This window comes from Callithrix jacchus, chromosome 5 (assembly GCF_049354715.1).
Source record: "Callithrix jacchus isolate 240 chromosome 5, calJac240_pri, whole genome shotgun sequence".
Taxonomy (NCBI): domain Eukaryota; kingdom Metazoa; phylum Chordata; class Mammalia; order Primates; family Cebidae; genus Callithrix; species Callithrix jacchus.
The window spans coordinates 150,117,216-150,132,448 of NC_133506.1; the positions used below are offsets into that span (position 1 = coordinate 150,117,216).

A 15,233-nucleotide genomic window follows, 5' to 3' on the forward strand; every position below is an offset into this window, starting at 1 on the left:
GCTTTCTCCGCGCGGTGCCTGCAGCGCTCCCAGCGAGTGGCAGCTGCGGAGGGGCCATCCGGGAGGGCAGGCGGGCACCCGAGCGGCCACCGCGTCCCGGCCAGGTGGGCAGACCGATCCTCTCGGCACCCTGCGCGCGCTGACGCAGGCAGGGCGCCCGGCCTCTCCTGGGGACCCTCAGGTGCCGGAGGCAGGCGGTGCCAGGACCGACGTCGCGGGCATGGCGGGGGCGGCCTGCGAGCCGGTGGCCAGGCCGAGCCTGACCTCCATCTCGTCGGGGGAGCTGCGCAGCCTGTGGACCTGCGATTGCGAGCTGGCCCTGCTGCCTTTGGCGCAGCTGCTTCGCCTGCAGCCCGGTGCCATCCAGCTGCGCGGCGACCAGCTCGTAGTGGCCGGGCCCGGGGAGCCCGCGGCGGCGCGGGGGGGCTTCAACGTCTTCTGCGACGGCCTCGTGCGCCTCGACGGGCAGCTCTACCGCCTCAGCAGCTACATCAAGAGGTGGGTGGCCTCGCCGCGGGCCCCGGCCCGTCGCCAGGTGCCCGCAAGACGCCTCCACCTGGCGTCTCTGGGATCCTGGGCTGTCCTCGCTGCCTGCGACCCCGCCTAGCCCCCTGCTCCGTGTACTTCTAGACTTTCCCTCTGCTTCTATCATCCGGAGTCGGCACGCTCTTTCCGCCCTGGTCCTTCTGCCTCTTGCACTGACATTTTGCAGCTGCTGTTTGAAGCTGCCCAGAAGGGCATCAAGGCTGGGCGCGAGGGGGAGGGCAGGGTCCCCAGCCAGAACTCATGACTGGCCGATAATTCTCCCGTTCTGGCTCCTTAACTAGGTCAGATGAGCTCAAATTGGGGGTACACCCTTTAGGAGCTGTCTGCAGCGCTGCAAGACTCACATCCTGGCTTTGGAGCATGGGTGGCTGCGGGAGGCAGGGAGCACTGCCAGCCTTCTCCATCGAGGAGACGCAGTGGAGAAGCGTGCAAAAGCTCAAAGTTTCCCATCTCTGGCCTCCCTTCGTGTTTCAAAAAATAAACAAATAAACTGCAGCTGAGAAGGGAACAAAGCCCCTGTAAGTCGTGTGGGCTGTGAAAGGCACAGATAAGTTCTGGGGAAATAAGTGTAAAACCTGCGGGCCTTAATTGGAAGGAGGCCCCCAGGATGCTTGACTGTTGTGGTCACAATGCCCCAAGCTCTTCTTGGCAGACATGAAGCCAGCAGGATGTGGCCCAGCCATCTGAAGCAGGCTTTGATGTCATGGAGTAAAGGAGGGCACTTCAGGCCTGATGCCACGTGGCCTTAGGCCTCCAGAGGTTACTCTGGGCAAGGGCCTGGAGTGCAAAGCCCTGTTGTATTTGTGCTCAGAGGGCCGAGTGCCTGAAGAGGCAAGCATGGTCTAGAGTTTGACTCAGAAATGAATAAGCAGCCAGCTCATGAGACACAGTGCCTTTGCTACTGGGAAAGACAGTGCGCTGTGGCACCCTGTGGGTAGGAGGGAGCCAAGAGAGGCAGGCAAACCAAATGAGATATTGAACGTGCAGCCTTCAAAGCTGCGGGGGAACAAACCTTGCTTTTCCAGACAAAGATAGGGAGGGCTCTGAATGCCTGAAGAACCATTCCCCAGCAAGAATTTCTCCCTTTCTTAGTGAAATGAAAATTCCAAACCGTAAGTGCGGGACTGTGGGAGGAGCTGAGTCAGAAATCAGATGTGCGCAGATTTAAAAAGAGGATGCCCACTGTACTTGAGAACAGGGTATGGGAAATAATAATGTCCAGAATTAATTGAAGCCATAGGTGAGGTTTTGACAGAACCAGTTCTAATTGTCGCAAACAGTGCTGCAAAATCTGAAATGTCTGTCATCTAATTTTTGCTTTGAACACGTCCTACGCAAAAGAAAATTAAACAGCAGTGATTCTTTGACAGCTTTGAATCTAGAATAAACACCTGGGCCACAATGACCAGGAAACACAGACCGGGGTGCAAACACAAATCAGTAAATAATAGGCTATCGTTGTATAAATAATACCGTAAGGGCTTTTGTATCTGGGAAATAGCAAGGAGCCTCTGAAGATAATTTGGGTGATTGAAGGAGCCATCTATTGTCCTCAGGCAGGGAAGGAGGCTTTTATAACTGAGTGTGCAGTCCTGAAGGATGGCCAGGAGGGAATCTTTCTAAATGGAGACAGACTTCTAGGCAGAGGGGGAGGACTAGGTTGTGGGCAGCAGTGAGAGGGTCTGCCCTGGTGAATCAGGAGGTGAGAGGCATGCTGAAGCCAGAACTCAAATATCTTACGTTTCGCTCCTCCAAGCTGTCAAATTTGCCCAGTTGATTTTGGCTTTGGGGATAGCATATGACTTCCTCCCTCAAAATACTGCTATGACCCATCCTTCCTCCCTCCCTCCCTACCTCCCTTCCTTCCTTCCATCCCTCCCTTCCTTCCTCCCTTCCTTCCTTCCTCCCTTCCTTCCTTCCTTCCTTTTGAAAAACAAGCTCTGGCCAGTTTTATTAAAGAAAATTTGCATTATTTTCTTTCATCAGTCTGTTCTAGCTTACTTCTAAAGATGTCAGGGCTGGGTGCAGTAGCTCACGCCTGTAATTCCAGCACTTTGGGAGTCTGAGGCGGGCAGATTGCTTGAGTCTAGAACTTCGAGACCAGCTTGGGCAACATAACAAGACCTCTTCTGTACAAAAATACAAAAATTAGCTGGACATGATGACATGTGCCTATAGTTCCAGCTACTTGGGAGGCCAAGGTAGGAAGATGGCTTGAATCTTGGAGGTGGAGGTTGCACTGAGCCAAGATGGTGTCACTGCACTCCAGCCTAGGCAACAGAGACCCTGTCTCAAAAAAAAAAAAAAAAAAAAAGAATCTCAGAATTCTCTGGATCAGTGACACCGTGGTGCTCTTCCTATGGTGTTTTCCATATGCTGTGCCCAATTTAATGTTATTACTGCTGGAGTGGTAGATGGCAGTTTTGAGAGGTTGTGGCTTAGTGCTGTATTTCAGATTTCCTTGAGGCCAGGTGGTTGGTGGGGATGATCAGTTTCACTTCGCCTGTCTATCATCTTCAGAGCTGGCTTGCCCCAGCTTGTACTTTCCACCCTTCTTAATGGCTTGGAGACTAGAGTTGATGGACTCCAGGGCCTTTTCATCTTCTTTGTGGCCACCATATTCCAGCTGTGGGTGTGGGGTGGCTTCTAACCAAGAGCATCCATGAAGATGGCCAGGAATCCCAAAAGGCAAAATGATTCTTAATCATTTTGGACCATAGAGCCTTTGAGAATTGTACATAGATACCCCAGAAATGTAGATATATCCCCAATTTTTGCTGACCATTCAGAATGTTCATGAGATACTTGGACCTAGGTTAAGAATCCTTGTTCCATTAATTAATTCTTTTTAACTCAACACATACTTTTGGCACATGGGATACGCCCATGGTGTAATCAGAATTGCTTTCTGGGCACTCATCAGTGTGTCCTATGGCCTTCATGAGGCCCTTTTCCAAGGAACTACGAAAGGCTAAGAGCCACTGACCTTGACTTTCAGATGATTCCCTTGCTGAGACAGCACGAGGATGATTTTGGGAGCCCTACTTAGGTTTATTTTCTAATACTTGACCATTTTTTCTAAATACATACCTACTAAGTAAACTAAGGAAATCTAGCATAGTGGAAAGGTTTAGTGATGGCCACCAGCTCTAAAGCTCCTTCAAGAACCTACTGGAAAAATATTTGTCCTACTTTGTAGGATTTATGGCAAGGTCTTGATTTTTACTTTTTTCTTTCAAGATCAGGATTTTCACCCATGTTGTAAACACAACATGCTCAGGACACAGATGCATGTAATGGTCATTCAGGGAGCTATTCATTCAATGCTCAAAAGTCAGAATTACCATTAACTGTGACACACACACACACACACACACACCACCTTTTTTTTCCTATAAAGCATCCTCTTGGTGCAGAGAATGCAGGTGAGATGGAGCGGCACTCCTGGGGGTAGAATAAGGACAGTTGGGCTGGAACACATTTGGAAGTTTACTGGGGAAGCCTCGCCTCCACCCTGCAGTCAGAAGTGCTGGGTTCTGTCTGCCTGCCCAGGCCCAGAAAGGAGCCCAACTTGAGGCTGGAGGTTGGAAGGTGTGGTCTTTGATGCGGCAACCTGCTTAGGCAGCAGCCCCTTAGCAGGATACATAGTGATGTCGGTGGAATAATAACCATCCACGCATTGAGCCCTGAGATTCTTAGGAGTCAGTCTAGAGGAAGGGCTTTGCTCTTTACCAGCTGAATGACCTTGGGAAATTCACTTACTGTCCATGGGACTCTGTTTCCTCAACTGTAAAGTGGGAATAATAATAATAATACTATTAAGCAGCCCCAGACCCAAGAGCTTTACACACATTATTTAATCCCTTAGCCACCTCACGGGGTACCTTTTGTTAGCTAGATTGTACAGTCGAGGAAAATGAATATCTGCAAGGTTAAAATACTAGCTGAGATCCCAGAGACAGAAATCACACTCAGATCCGATGATTGCATAGCGATGTGCCGCCAGCCTTCTTTCCTGCCTGACTTCTTCAGAGCTAGGCTCCAGACTTGCAGCCACACTTGTCTCCTTCCTATCCTCAGCTCCCCTGGTCCTTGCCACCTGCCTGCCTGCCTGACTGCATGCAGCCACCCCATAGTCCCCATGGATGGTCTAGGCTGTGATCCTTCCTGGGGTGTCCCTGCCCCTGCTCTTACCTAACTCTTGTGGGCTATTTCGTTTGACAGGACAATCTCTCTCCTACTACCCATCTCATCTCAATACGTGGCTCTAACCCCAGGCCCCTCCTGACTTGCTCCCTTAGGCTTAACAGGCTAGGAGAGAACTCAGTGGAGTCTGGACACGTGAATATTGAGAACTGTGCATTTCTCTGGCATTGGTATATTTGAATGATTTGCCAGTTTGCAAACTTATGAATAGCAGGGACCGCGTGTTAGACCAGTGCTTCTCAAACTTTAAGTAAGTATGCAAGTCTCCTGGAGACCTTGTTAAAACACAGATGCTGATTGATTCTGGGGAGAGCCCTGGATTCTGCATCATGCCAGGTGATTCCAGTGCTGTTAGTCCAAGGATCACGTTTTGAGCAAGGATATACATTCATCATTTCATACCAAAACAGTGTCTTTTCTCAATTGTCACCCCAGGAGACCATATGCATCTTAGAAGCGAGACTGTTTCCTTTCTCATCTCTGCGTTCCCAGTGCCCAGCACACAGTAGGTGCTCAGTAAACATTTCTTACATGCATAAATGAATGAATCATTCTCTGCCCCATCAGAGTTTCACACACACTAAGTGTCACAGACATTAGAGCGATAAGTCTAAAAATTTTGCTTTGTTTCACTAGAATTAGGGCAGAAGGCGGAGGGAAGAAAGGAAGAGAGAATAGGGCGAGGCTCTGTGTAAGGCGATCAAGCTAACACTAGAAACTCATGGCGGGGGCATCCTGCTTCCCCTGACAGCAAAATGGCTCTGCAAGCTTTTGCTTAGTGTCACAGCAAAGAATTATGAAAGTGGCAAGCAGTTCCTGGGCCTCCTACACAGACTATGGCAGTGTGTGTTCCTCTTTTTCTCTGCTCCACTGTCCATAGTTTTTTTTTAATGAATACACACACACACACACACACACACTCCACCCTTTGATGGAGGCCATGGAGATTATCTGTCATTGAGCAGAAATTGTTAGAGCCAAGGGAAATTTGGGGCAGCTTTGAAAGGCGGGTGTCTTAGAGGTGGGCCATCTTTCAATGACTCCTGATTTTCTAGAAGCAAAACACAATGCTCTTTTTCTGGTCCCCCTTCAGATGTTGCTGTCATTAAGCTGTTCCCTTTAGCCTCCAAAACTGAAAAAACGAGGAAAGAAATTGGAACAAGGAAGGAGCAACTCTTGCTCATTTATCAGATACTGATATCGTCCTCATTTTCTGGGAACTCAAACGAACACAGCCCTGGTCGTAAGTCAGAAGTTCACAAAACTTCATCCTGTGGCTTTGCCAAGTTGGCGAGGATTAGAGACATCCGTGAGGTTTATCAAGCATCCCCCCATGGCTTCAAATTCATACGTCTACATTGCACGTACTGCATTTACTCATCATGTGGGAAGAAAATACTCTACGCTCTTTTCACAGATGAGTGAACAGGTGCAGACAGGTCTGAAGACATCCCTGAAGGTCACAGTGAGTTGTGGCTCTGGAACTGAGTTCACATAGCCAGCAAATTAGGACATGAATTAGATCTTATTTTAAAATACTGTGCTTCCCATTACATTGTCCTGCTGCGTTTGTTTGTTTGGTTACATGCATTGGGTTTGAGATAGGGTGTCACTCTGCTACCCAGGCTGGACTGCAGTGGTGCAGTCATAGCTCACTGCAGCCTGGAATTTCTGGCCTCCAGCAATCCTCCCGCCTCAGCCTCCTGACTTGCTAGGAGTATAGACATGCACCCACCACAACAGGCTAATTTTAAACATTTTTTTGCAAAGGCAAGATTTGCTTAGGCTGGTCTGGAACTATGTTGCCCAGGCTGGTCTGGAACCCCTTGCCTCAAGCAATCCTCCTGTCTTGACCTCCCAAAATGCTGGGATAGTAGGCATGAGCCACCATGCTCAGCCTTGACCTGCCTTTTAATCTTTGGATTGAAGCCAGGAGTAGAAACTTTCACTCCAAAAACATTTTGGGGCCAGGGTAAAGCAATGAAGAAAAGAGAGTTTAAAGGAATTGTCTATCTTAAAGTGTTTGCTTTTCGTTCCTAATGATCATTTCCGCAACTATGTTAAATATTCAATATGTAGAAGCAATATTTACATTAGTAATTCTGAAATATCTATGATTAAAGGCCAGGCGTGATGGCTGATGCCTGTAATCCCAGCATTTTAGGAGGCTGAGGCAGACAGATCATCTGAGGTCAGGAATTCGAGACCAGCCTGGTCAATGTGGTGAAATCCTGTCTCTACTAAAAATACAAAAATTAGCTGGGCATGGTGGTGCACACCTGTAATCCCAGCTACTTGGGTGGCTGAGGCAGGAGAATTGCTTGAACCAGGGAGACAGAGGTTACTTTGAGGCACAATTGTGTCACTGCACTCCAGCCTGGACGACAGAGCGAGACTCTCAAAAAACAAACAAACAAACAAACAAGGTCAAATAACTAGTCCCTAATGTAATCTAGTGAGGCTAGTCTTAAACTAAAACCAGTGATTAAATGTCAGAAACTTAAATATTTATCTGTGCACCTTAACAACTAAATTCTATGGTCTTATTATATTTTAGTGAAAGCCCATATTTATTTATTTCAATAGAATTTCAAGGTGTTTAACAATTGGACCATAACTGAGAGGCTGGAAATGGATGAACTACTGAGGTATTTCTTCTTTGTTACCTGGTTGAGATAGGAAGCTTATTAAGTAGGGATCTTGCCACAATCTCTTGTCTGTAAGTTCTGGCATGAAAGCTCTTCTATAAGCAGTGTTTACACATCTGTGGTACAGTGATAACTGGCATGCACTGTGATGAGGTTTACAGCCACTTGAGGTACTAAAGTGCCTCCTGAATCATCAAAGGCAGGTTAAATTACGTTGCATGTAGTTTTATTTTCCAAGGTGTATTATGAAATTCAGGCTTGAAAATGGATAGTTCATGTGTAGATCGTACATTTCACTCAACGTGTGGCTATCCAGCAGGCGTCCTTCTGTGCTCATGCTTAAAATCTGCTCTTTGAGCCCAGTAGCATTCAAAAAGCCTTCCACCAAATTCCAGGGAAAACTGAGTATTCTCTGAAGCAGAGATCATTTGTAAGTTGAGACTTCATCTGTGGCATTACTGACCCATCGGATGTCAATCAATTTTGAACGCAGAGAGAAATACTGAACTGGCATTTGTGTCATCAGAAAAGGCATTGAAACTGAAGATTTTCTGGGCGCATTGTACACGGATGCCATGCACTTTCCACAAAGAATGACAATCAGACTCCAGATAATGAGAGAATAGAGGAATCACCCTGAGGAATACAGTAAAGGAGCCAAAATGACCATGACTGAATTCCATGTAAACAGGGTGGTGGAAGAACAGGTCACAGGTGAAGCCTGCCGCTGCCCCTGCATCACCCATCTATTTTTTTAAGTTTATGCCAACCAGACTTGCCCTTTTCTTCCTCTTTTGCTACAGGGGGTTTCTTTCTCTTTTCTCCCTCTGTATCCTAAACCCCCCATGTAACCACAGACTTTACCTTCTCTTCACCCCCTTCCCAAGCCACTCTTGCCTGCCTGCCCTGTGCTGGGTGGTTGGCAGCTGAATAAATAGATGGATGGCAAGAGGAATGGGTGAGCACAGGGGCACTCTGCACTGCCTCCTTCCACTGCCCCCTTTCTGGGCTCCGAGCCCCTCCAGCATAATAAGGCAATGAGACACTAAATACTCACCTGGTGCCTGGCTCATCAGCGGGACTCAATGAAGTTGCTGAGTGAATGAATGGATGTGCCCAGCGAATGGTGGTTTTCTTTTCTCTGCCTTCTCCTTTGCTTTCTTTCTCTAGTAACTTTTGGCAGTTAATCAACTGGGACAAAGAAGGGCAGGAAAATTCTCTCCCAGCTGATATGTAACACCAGTGCCACTCTCCTGAGGCTCCCCCATCTCACCCCTTTTCTCCTGATCTGCCCAGGTGAGGGTGAGCACAGCGGAGAGGTGAAGGGAGAGTCATACAAAAGCCCCATCGGGGTCTGCATTCTCTTACCTGGCCATCCATTTCCTTGTAACACCCCAGCACCCCACCTCAGCGACCCTCCTCCATTCCCATCGTCCTCTCCTCTCCACCTGCCATCCTCACCCACTCCTTGAGCATCAACACCCACACCTGCCTTTTTCTTCTCTGGAACACTGCAGCTCCATGTTCCCCTCCCCACCCCAGGAACAGCCCCCAAGCAGCCACCACTACAGATGTAGTGGGAGGTGGAGACTGCTTTAAAAGCCTGGTGAAATAGAAGGCAGGAAGCATTTTAGAGGCTCCATCAGGGGTCAGGTTTTAAAAGCTCTCAAAATCAGGTCTGACAATCCCAGCAGAAAGATAATGACATAGATTTCTAAGAAACCAAGCTGGGAGACAGCGAAGCGGAAGCCGTGTTTTCCTGCCTCGGGGTAGATATTCTCTCGCCTGCTCTTGACACATGCCCCAGTCACTGTCTTGTGTGCTGGCCCCTCCAAGGGGTGGTGGGAAGTGGGCGCAGGGGAGGGATGCCGAGATGACTGTGGCCACAGCTCCCTGCAGTGGCTGTTTTCTCACCAACGCTGTGATTTTCATGTCAGGCACTGGAAGGACAACCAGCCGGAAAGAATTGCTTGGAGCTGTCTCTGCTGATGACTAGATGTAAGAAACAAACATGCTGTGGTGTAGCAAAAGGCAGCCCGCGCGCTCCGCTCAGCCAGCCTTTCACTCCGTGCAGATGCTCACAGCTGTGTCAACGGGGAACCAGCTCTGTGATTAGAGAGACTGCGGCAGACGCATCCTTCAGCCCACTGGGGGCCATTCGCCTGCCTACATCCACATGGCATCTGAGCTTGGGTTTACTTAGAAAATTAGCCAACTTCTTGAAGGAAGCTAATCTGCACTTGGACCTTTTTATCAATAATGCGGATAGGGACACAGCTAGGCTGCTTGGAAGAGCAGAAGGGCAGGGAGAGAAAGCTAACATGCTGGATGACAGAGTCAGGATTCAGAAAGATCTTCCTAAATGAGAACAATGAATGAAAACAAAAAAGACTAAATTTAACAAGCATGTGGCGAAAAGTTCAACATCAGTTGTTTTGACGTTTTAATTACACAAGCTCAGCATAGGGGAGATGTGAATTAGTAATGTTTCATATGAATATTGGTTGATTCTGTAATCTATAGAGGGAGTTGGGTTTATCTTGGGATTAGTGGGGAAAGTGGAGAGAAGGAAAGGAAAATTCCAGACCCACCAGTTAGACAGGATGACTCCACTGGAGAAGATCCAACTAATTCCACTTATTAAGTCGAATTCATGCTCAATTCAGAGGGACTTAGAGTTCTTACAGCTTAAAATCAACTGTTTTAGCCCAAATGATAGATGATACTGATGATCACTGGTTAAGTCTGAGAGCCAAGCATTGATGCCAGGACACCCCAAGGACCATGGCTGCCTGTGGGCTGTATGCTGATCCTCCCTCCAATCAGCCATGACCAGAGAAAGATTTATTTATACGGTGACCTCTGTAAGGAAACATTTCAAGGAACTTCCCTCCAAGATCTGTGGCTGTGCTGAGTACCTGTCCAGTACATCCCCTTCCTAATTTAGATGAAAGGGTGTGTTACATTTGCAGTGATCTCTGCTTTTTCACAGGTATGTGGAACTGACCAACTACTGTGATTATAAAGACTACAGGGAAACCGTATTGAGCAAACCAATGTTGTTCTTTATTAATGTACAGACCAAAAAAGACACCTCAAAAGGTAAGTCTCTATATTAGCCTGTTCTCACGCTGCTATAAAGAAATACCTAAAACTGGGTAGTTTATAAAGAAAAGAGGTTTAATTGGCTCGCAGTTCTGCAGGCTGTACAGGCTTCTGCTTCTGGTGAGGCCTCCGAAAACTTACAATCATGGTGGAAGGTGAAGGGAGAGCAGGCATGTCTTACATGGAGCAGGAGGAAGAAGGCAGAAGGGGAGGTGCTACACGCTTTTAAACAACCAGATCTATTAAGAACTCACCCACTATCATGAGAACAGCAAGGAGAAAATCCACCCCCATGATCCAGTCACCTCTGACCAGGCCCCTCCTCCAACATCGGGAATTACAATTCGACATGAGATTTGGGCAGGGACACAAATCCAAACAATATCAGTATCTAAATATTTTTGGCTTAGTCCTTGCTGGGACCAAACTGGGCTAGACTGTGGACTGAGGTATGCTGATGAGCAGGGCAGAAATTAGCTTGTGATAAGATGGACAGCAAGGAGCCTGGTGTATGTGGTCACCTGAAGCACAGCACAAGCCTGCTGAACAAACTTCTCAATGATTGTAGGGCAGAAGCCACCTGTCTCAGAGCTTCTTTGCTACTTCCTGTCTAGGCAGGAAGTGCTCTGACATTCTGAGACTTGGGAGGTTGCAGAAATGACTGGAGCGATAAGGATGATATATAACATGCTCTACCACGTATCAAACACTTACTATGTCTAAGAAGTGCTCTGATGTAATGGATCAGCACAACAACTTTGTAGGGCTTATCAACTGAGGACGTTATTAACAGGAACATCATTGCTATCAATAATTATTCTTGGATGAAGGTATAAACTGACCTGGACAAACTAGGATGCGTAATTATCCCAGCTAGGAGGTGCTTACACTATCCCCATTTTATAGATGAGGAAACTGAGAAAATAAATAGCATTGTGGATGCTTTTCTGTTTCATGCTATGATGTTGGAATGTCATGTTTAGACACATCTCTTTATTGTTTCTTCCAAGAAATCAGATTAGCTGGTAACAACTATATTTAACCAAATTTCAATAGGAAAATGTCTCCATTTTGCCTTCTTCCTCCTGCTCAGAATGATATGTGGGGGAAATCTTGGGCACAATGCTCTGTAATAGAGTAGAATTTCTTAAACTTGCTTCTAACTAACATTCTTAAAATGAGTCTAAGGGAATAAGAAATGATCTATGAATTTCAAATAGACTTCCCCAAACATTCATTCTCATTCAGACTTGTGCAGCACTCTTTGCTCATTTTACAATAAAAAGTCACAATGCTCTTTCTGCTGGAAAGGTCAGGAACAGAATGCCCAGTAACAAGAAATGCTCATCAGAACATCTGAAGCCCACATGTTCTTTGGCTTGATTATAACCAGAAAGCCAGCTAGTTCTTTAGGAATGTAATTCACAGCTGTATCAAGTATACCTCCTGCATCAATCACTAGGAGGAATCTAAAAAAAGAGTAAGGGACCTCTTCATTTTAACAGTTTAATCAAAGTATAGGTAGCGGTACAACAAGGAATTCTTAGGTAGCCTACAGAATGTATGAGGTTGTTGAACAACTATTATGGCAGGAGGCCTGTGTCTGAGGCATGCTATAGTGTAATGAGTCAGCACAACAGAAATCCAGATACCCAGTACTGATTAACTGTGATAAAAGCCACAATGACACAGAAGCTTAAGACGGTCAATTTTAAATTGCAAAATTGTGATTAAGGCTATCTGTCCAGTCTTGCTGCTATTCTAAACTGCACTTTTGTGCAAATCAGAAAAAGCCACTATTTCCTCAGTGGCAGGGAGAAGAATCAACCTCCAGCTGCCTTGATCCTTAGAACCATAGACTAGTCATTTGTCAGAAGGATGTCTGGTCTCTAGAGAGGCTGGGGAGAGCTAGTCATGCGGTGGAGGTGGGGCTGGACATGGAAAGCATGGAGCAGCCCCATTTCCTGAACTTTGCAGATTTTCTTTTGCAAAGAAGAAAGATTCTGTAAGAGCCAACTTGTGATTTGAATACCCAACAAGTCATGGTGACTGATGCTTATAATCCCAGCACTTTAGGAGGCTATGGATGGCAGGTTGCTTGAGCTCAGGAGTTCGAGACAAGCCCAGGCAATGTGATGAAACCCTGTCTCTGCAAAATATACACAAATTAGCCAGGTGTGGTGGCAAATGCCTGTGGTCCCAGCAACTCAGAAGGCTGAGGTAGGAGGATCACTTGAGTCCAGGAGGTTGAGACTGCAGTGAGCCGTGATTGTGCCACTGTACTCCAGCCTGGGTGACAGAGACTCTGGAAGAAGAAAAAGAAAGAAGAAAGAAGGAAGAAGGAAGAAAGAGAAGAAGAAATCATCTAGCACAGCAGTAACATGAAAACTGGCTATCTCCATCTTTCACTTTCCTTCCCCACACTGGATACATGCTGTGGAGGCACAGTTCTCATCTGTGATAATTATAGAGTGGAACTTTTGATTTCTGAGACTCCAGTGACAATCCACAGCCTTGCAGGAGCTGATTGTCTAGCTTGCCTTTACAGCGGCCCAGAACCTCCTTCAAATCTGCAAAATTCTCAGAAACACTTCTGGAAATCTAGTGAGGCTTTGTAGTAAGGATGTGAGGGAGCAGAGAGGAAAGTTATAAATGAATAAAATCTCCAAAGGAGGTGGGAAGCACTGCTGCAGCAATTTTAAGAAGCATAGTATGTCACATGGACACGCTTGGTTCTGAATTCTGCTTGCTAATTTCTAGAAAGGACATACGCGTTTCTTGTGAACACAAGGCACCCCAAGATAAGAAGACAGATAGAGCAAGGGATGGACATGGTCATCTCCTCAGTGATTGGAGAAAGTTACCGGCTTCAGGTAAGCCTAGCCTGTCTGAATCCAGGGCTGGCAACCAAACCACATGGAAGGAGCTTGTGCATTTCATGCAAGAACTGAGGCCCTATGGCCCTGGCTTAGGCCAAGAGAATGGCCCTTAGAGAACAAAGTGCATCCAGACACTTTGTTCTCTAAGGTGCCATTATTGCTACCAATAAAATGAGTTTAGTTCTCAGAAACCTATTAGAAATGTGGTAACAGGCTGGGCATGGTGGCTCACACCTGTAATCCAAGCACTTTGGGAGGCCAAGGAGGGTGGATCACGAGGTCAAGAGTTTAAGATCCAAGATGGTGAAACCCCATCTCAACTAAAAATACAAAAATTAGTTGGGTGTGGTGTTGCGCGCCTGCAATCCCAGCTGCTCAGGAGGCTGAGGCAGAGAATTGCTTGAATCTCAGAGGCAGAGGTTGCAGTGAGCCAAGATTTGGCCACTGCACTCCAGACTGGGCAACAGAACGAGATTTAGTCAGTCTGAAAAAAGAAAAAAAGAAAGAAAGAAAAAGAAGGAAATAGGGTAAGCATAAATGTAGTTTTGGCCAACCAGTTCCGAATATTTAGATGGAATACGATGCAAATGCAAAGCTTTGTTAGAAAAAATAAAGACAGCAGTTAAAAAATATCTGTGAGTGTGAAAGGGAAATAAGAGGTGTGATGTTTCAGATATTTGGGCAGTTGTTAGTTCTAGAATGTCAACAGGAGAGTTATGTGCAATAGATCAATGCAATGTTCCTCTCTCTTTCAGTTTGATTTTCAAGAGGCAGTGAAGAATTTCTTCCCCCCAGGAAATGAAGTGCTCAATGGGGAAAATTTAAGCTTTGCATATGAATTCAAAGCCGACGCACTATTTGACTTCTTCTATTGGTTTGGGCTCAGTAATTCCATTGTAAAAGTCAATGGAAAAGTTCTGAATTTGTCAAGTACAAGTCCAGAAAAGAAGGAGACAATTAAGTTATTTCTGGAAAAAATGAGTGAGCCTTTAATCCGCAGGAGCAGTTTCTCTGACCGCAAATTCAGCGTGACTTCCAGAGGTATGTTAAAAATTCCCAAGGACATGTGGAAGGTAGTCAAATAAAAGGATAGAATAAAATAATGGAAGAGAGCCAACTGACCAAAAAGGCAAGACCTGTTAATAAGAGGAAAATATATCACAAAATTCAGCAAGTAAGAAGTGGGACATGTTTGTTACCAAAAACAAATGTAGTGACTTTTCCTTTTGGGCCCCTTTAAGTTTTCTGACATCAGGATTATATTGTGTAGTCTACCCCAAAATAACTTTAAAGGTTATTATTAATTTAAATGAATATTAATGATCATTTAAGTATTATTGGCAATCATTCAAATATTAGGAAAAAAATGCTGCCTTCCAAATGTTCACATTCTGTACAATAGAATGTAAACAAAAATGATGATTTGGGAGGAGTCTGTATGGTCAAGATAGCAATCTTTAACAGCATTTGGAAGGCTTCTCCCGATTTGGACAGAGCACAAAAGAATACCTCTTGAGAAGTTTTCATTTAACGCACTCTTGATGGCATATGGCAAGTTCTTGGTATTGACACCCGTGTGGCTGCAGGTGGCATGAATCACGGCTTCTCTGGTTGTGTCTTCTGCAGAGCCCATTCTCTCTGTCTTTTGCTAGTCTGTACTGGAACTTCCTTGAGTCAGGACTCGTGCTACTGATTGCAGAAAACCAGCAGCCTCTATGAAGTTGTGGTGTTCTCAGAGTTCAGATGTAAAATACAGAGTCTTCATTAATTGCATTTACTGCCTGTGGTTTTTGTTTTGTTTTGTTTTCTGAGATGGAGTCTCGCTCTGTCACCCAGTCTGGAATGCAGT

The 15,233-nt window shown here is 46.0% G+C and overlaps 1 protein-coding gene and 1 long non-coding RNA gene across 7 annotated transcripts in view; one reads left to right on the forward strand and one right to left on the reverse strand.

The window, feature by feature from the left end:
- Positions 1–15,233, forward strand: part of MEDAG (mesenteric estrogen dependent adipogenesis) — a 24,231-nt gene continuing 8,998 nt past the window's right edge. For both annotated transcript variants that reach the window (XM_054256740.2, XM_002748951.6), the window contains exons 1-4: positions 1–498; positions 10,393–10,502; positions 13,266–13,378; positions 14,140–14,425. In XM_054256740.2, the coding sequence (XP_054112715.1) occupies positions 221–498; positions 10,393–10,502; positions 13,266–13,378; positions 14,140–14,425 (787 nt within the window). In that variant the 5' untranslated portion in view covers positions 1–220. The remainder of the gene's footprint in view (positions 499–10,392; positions 10,503–13,265; positions 13,379–14,139; positions 14,426–15,233) is intronic.
- LOC128932222 (uncharacterized) overlaps positions 3–15,233 on the reverse strand; it is a 31,124-nt gene continuing 15,893 nt past the window's right edge. For 2 of the 5 annotated variants that reach the window (XR_013536188.1, XR_013536187.1), the window contains exon 3: positions 3–15,233. This exon is cut by the window's right edge. This is a non-coding gene — a long non-coding RNA (uncharacterized LOC128932222). The other 3 variants (XR_013536186.1, XR_013536185.1, XR_013536184.1) reach the window with 3 other exon arrangements.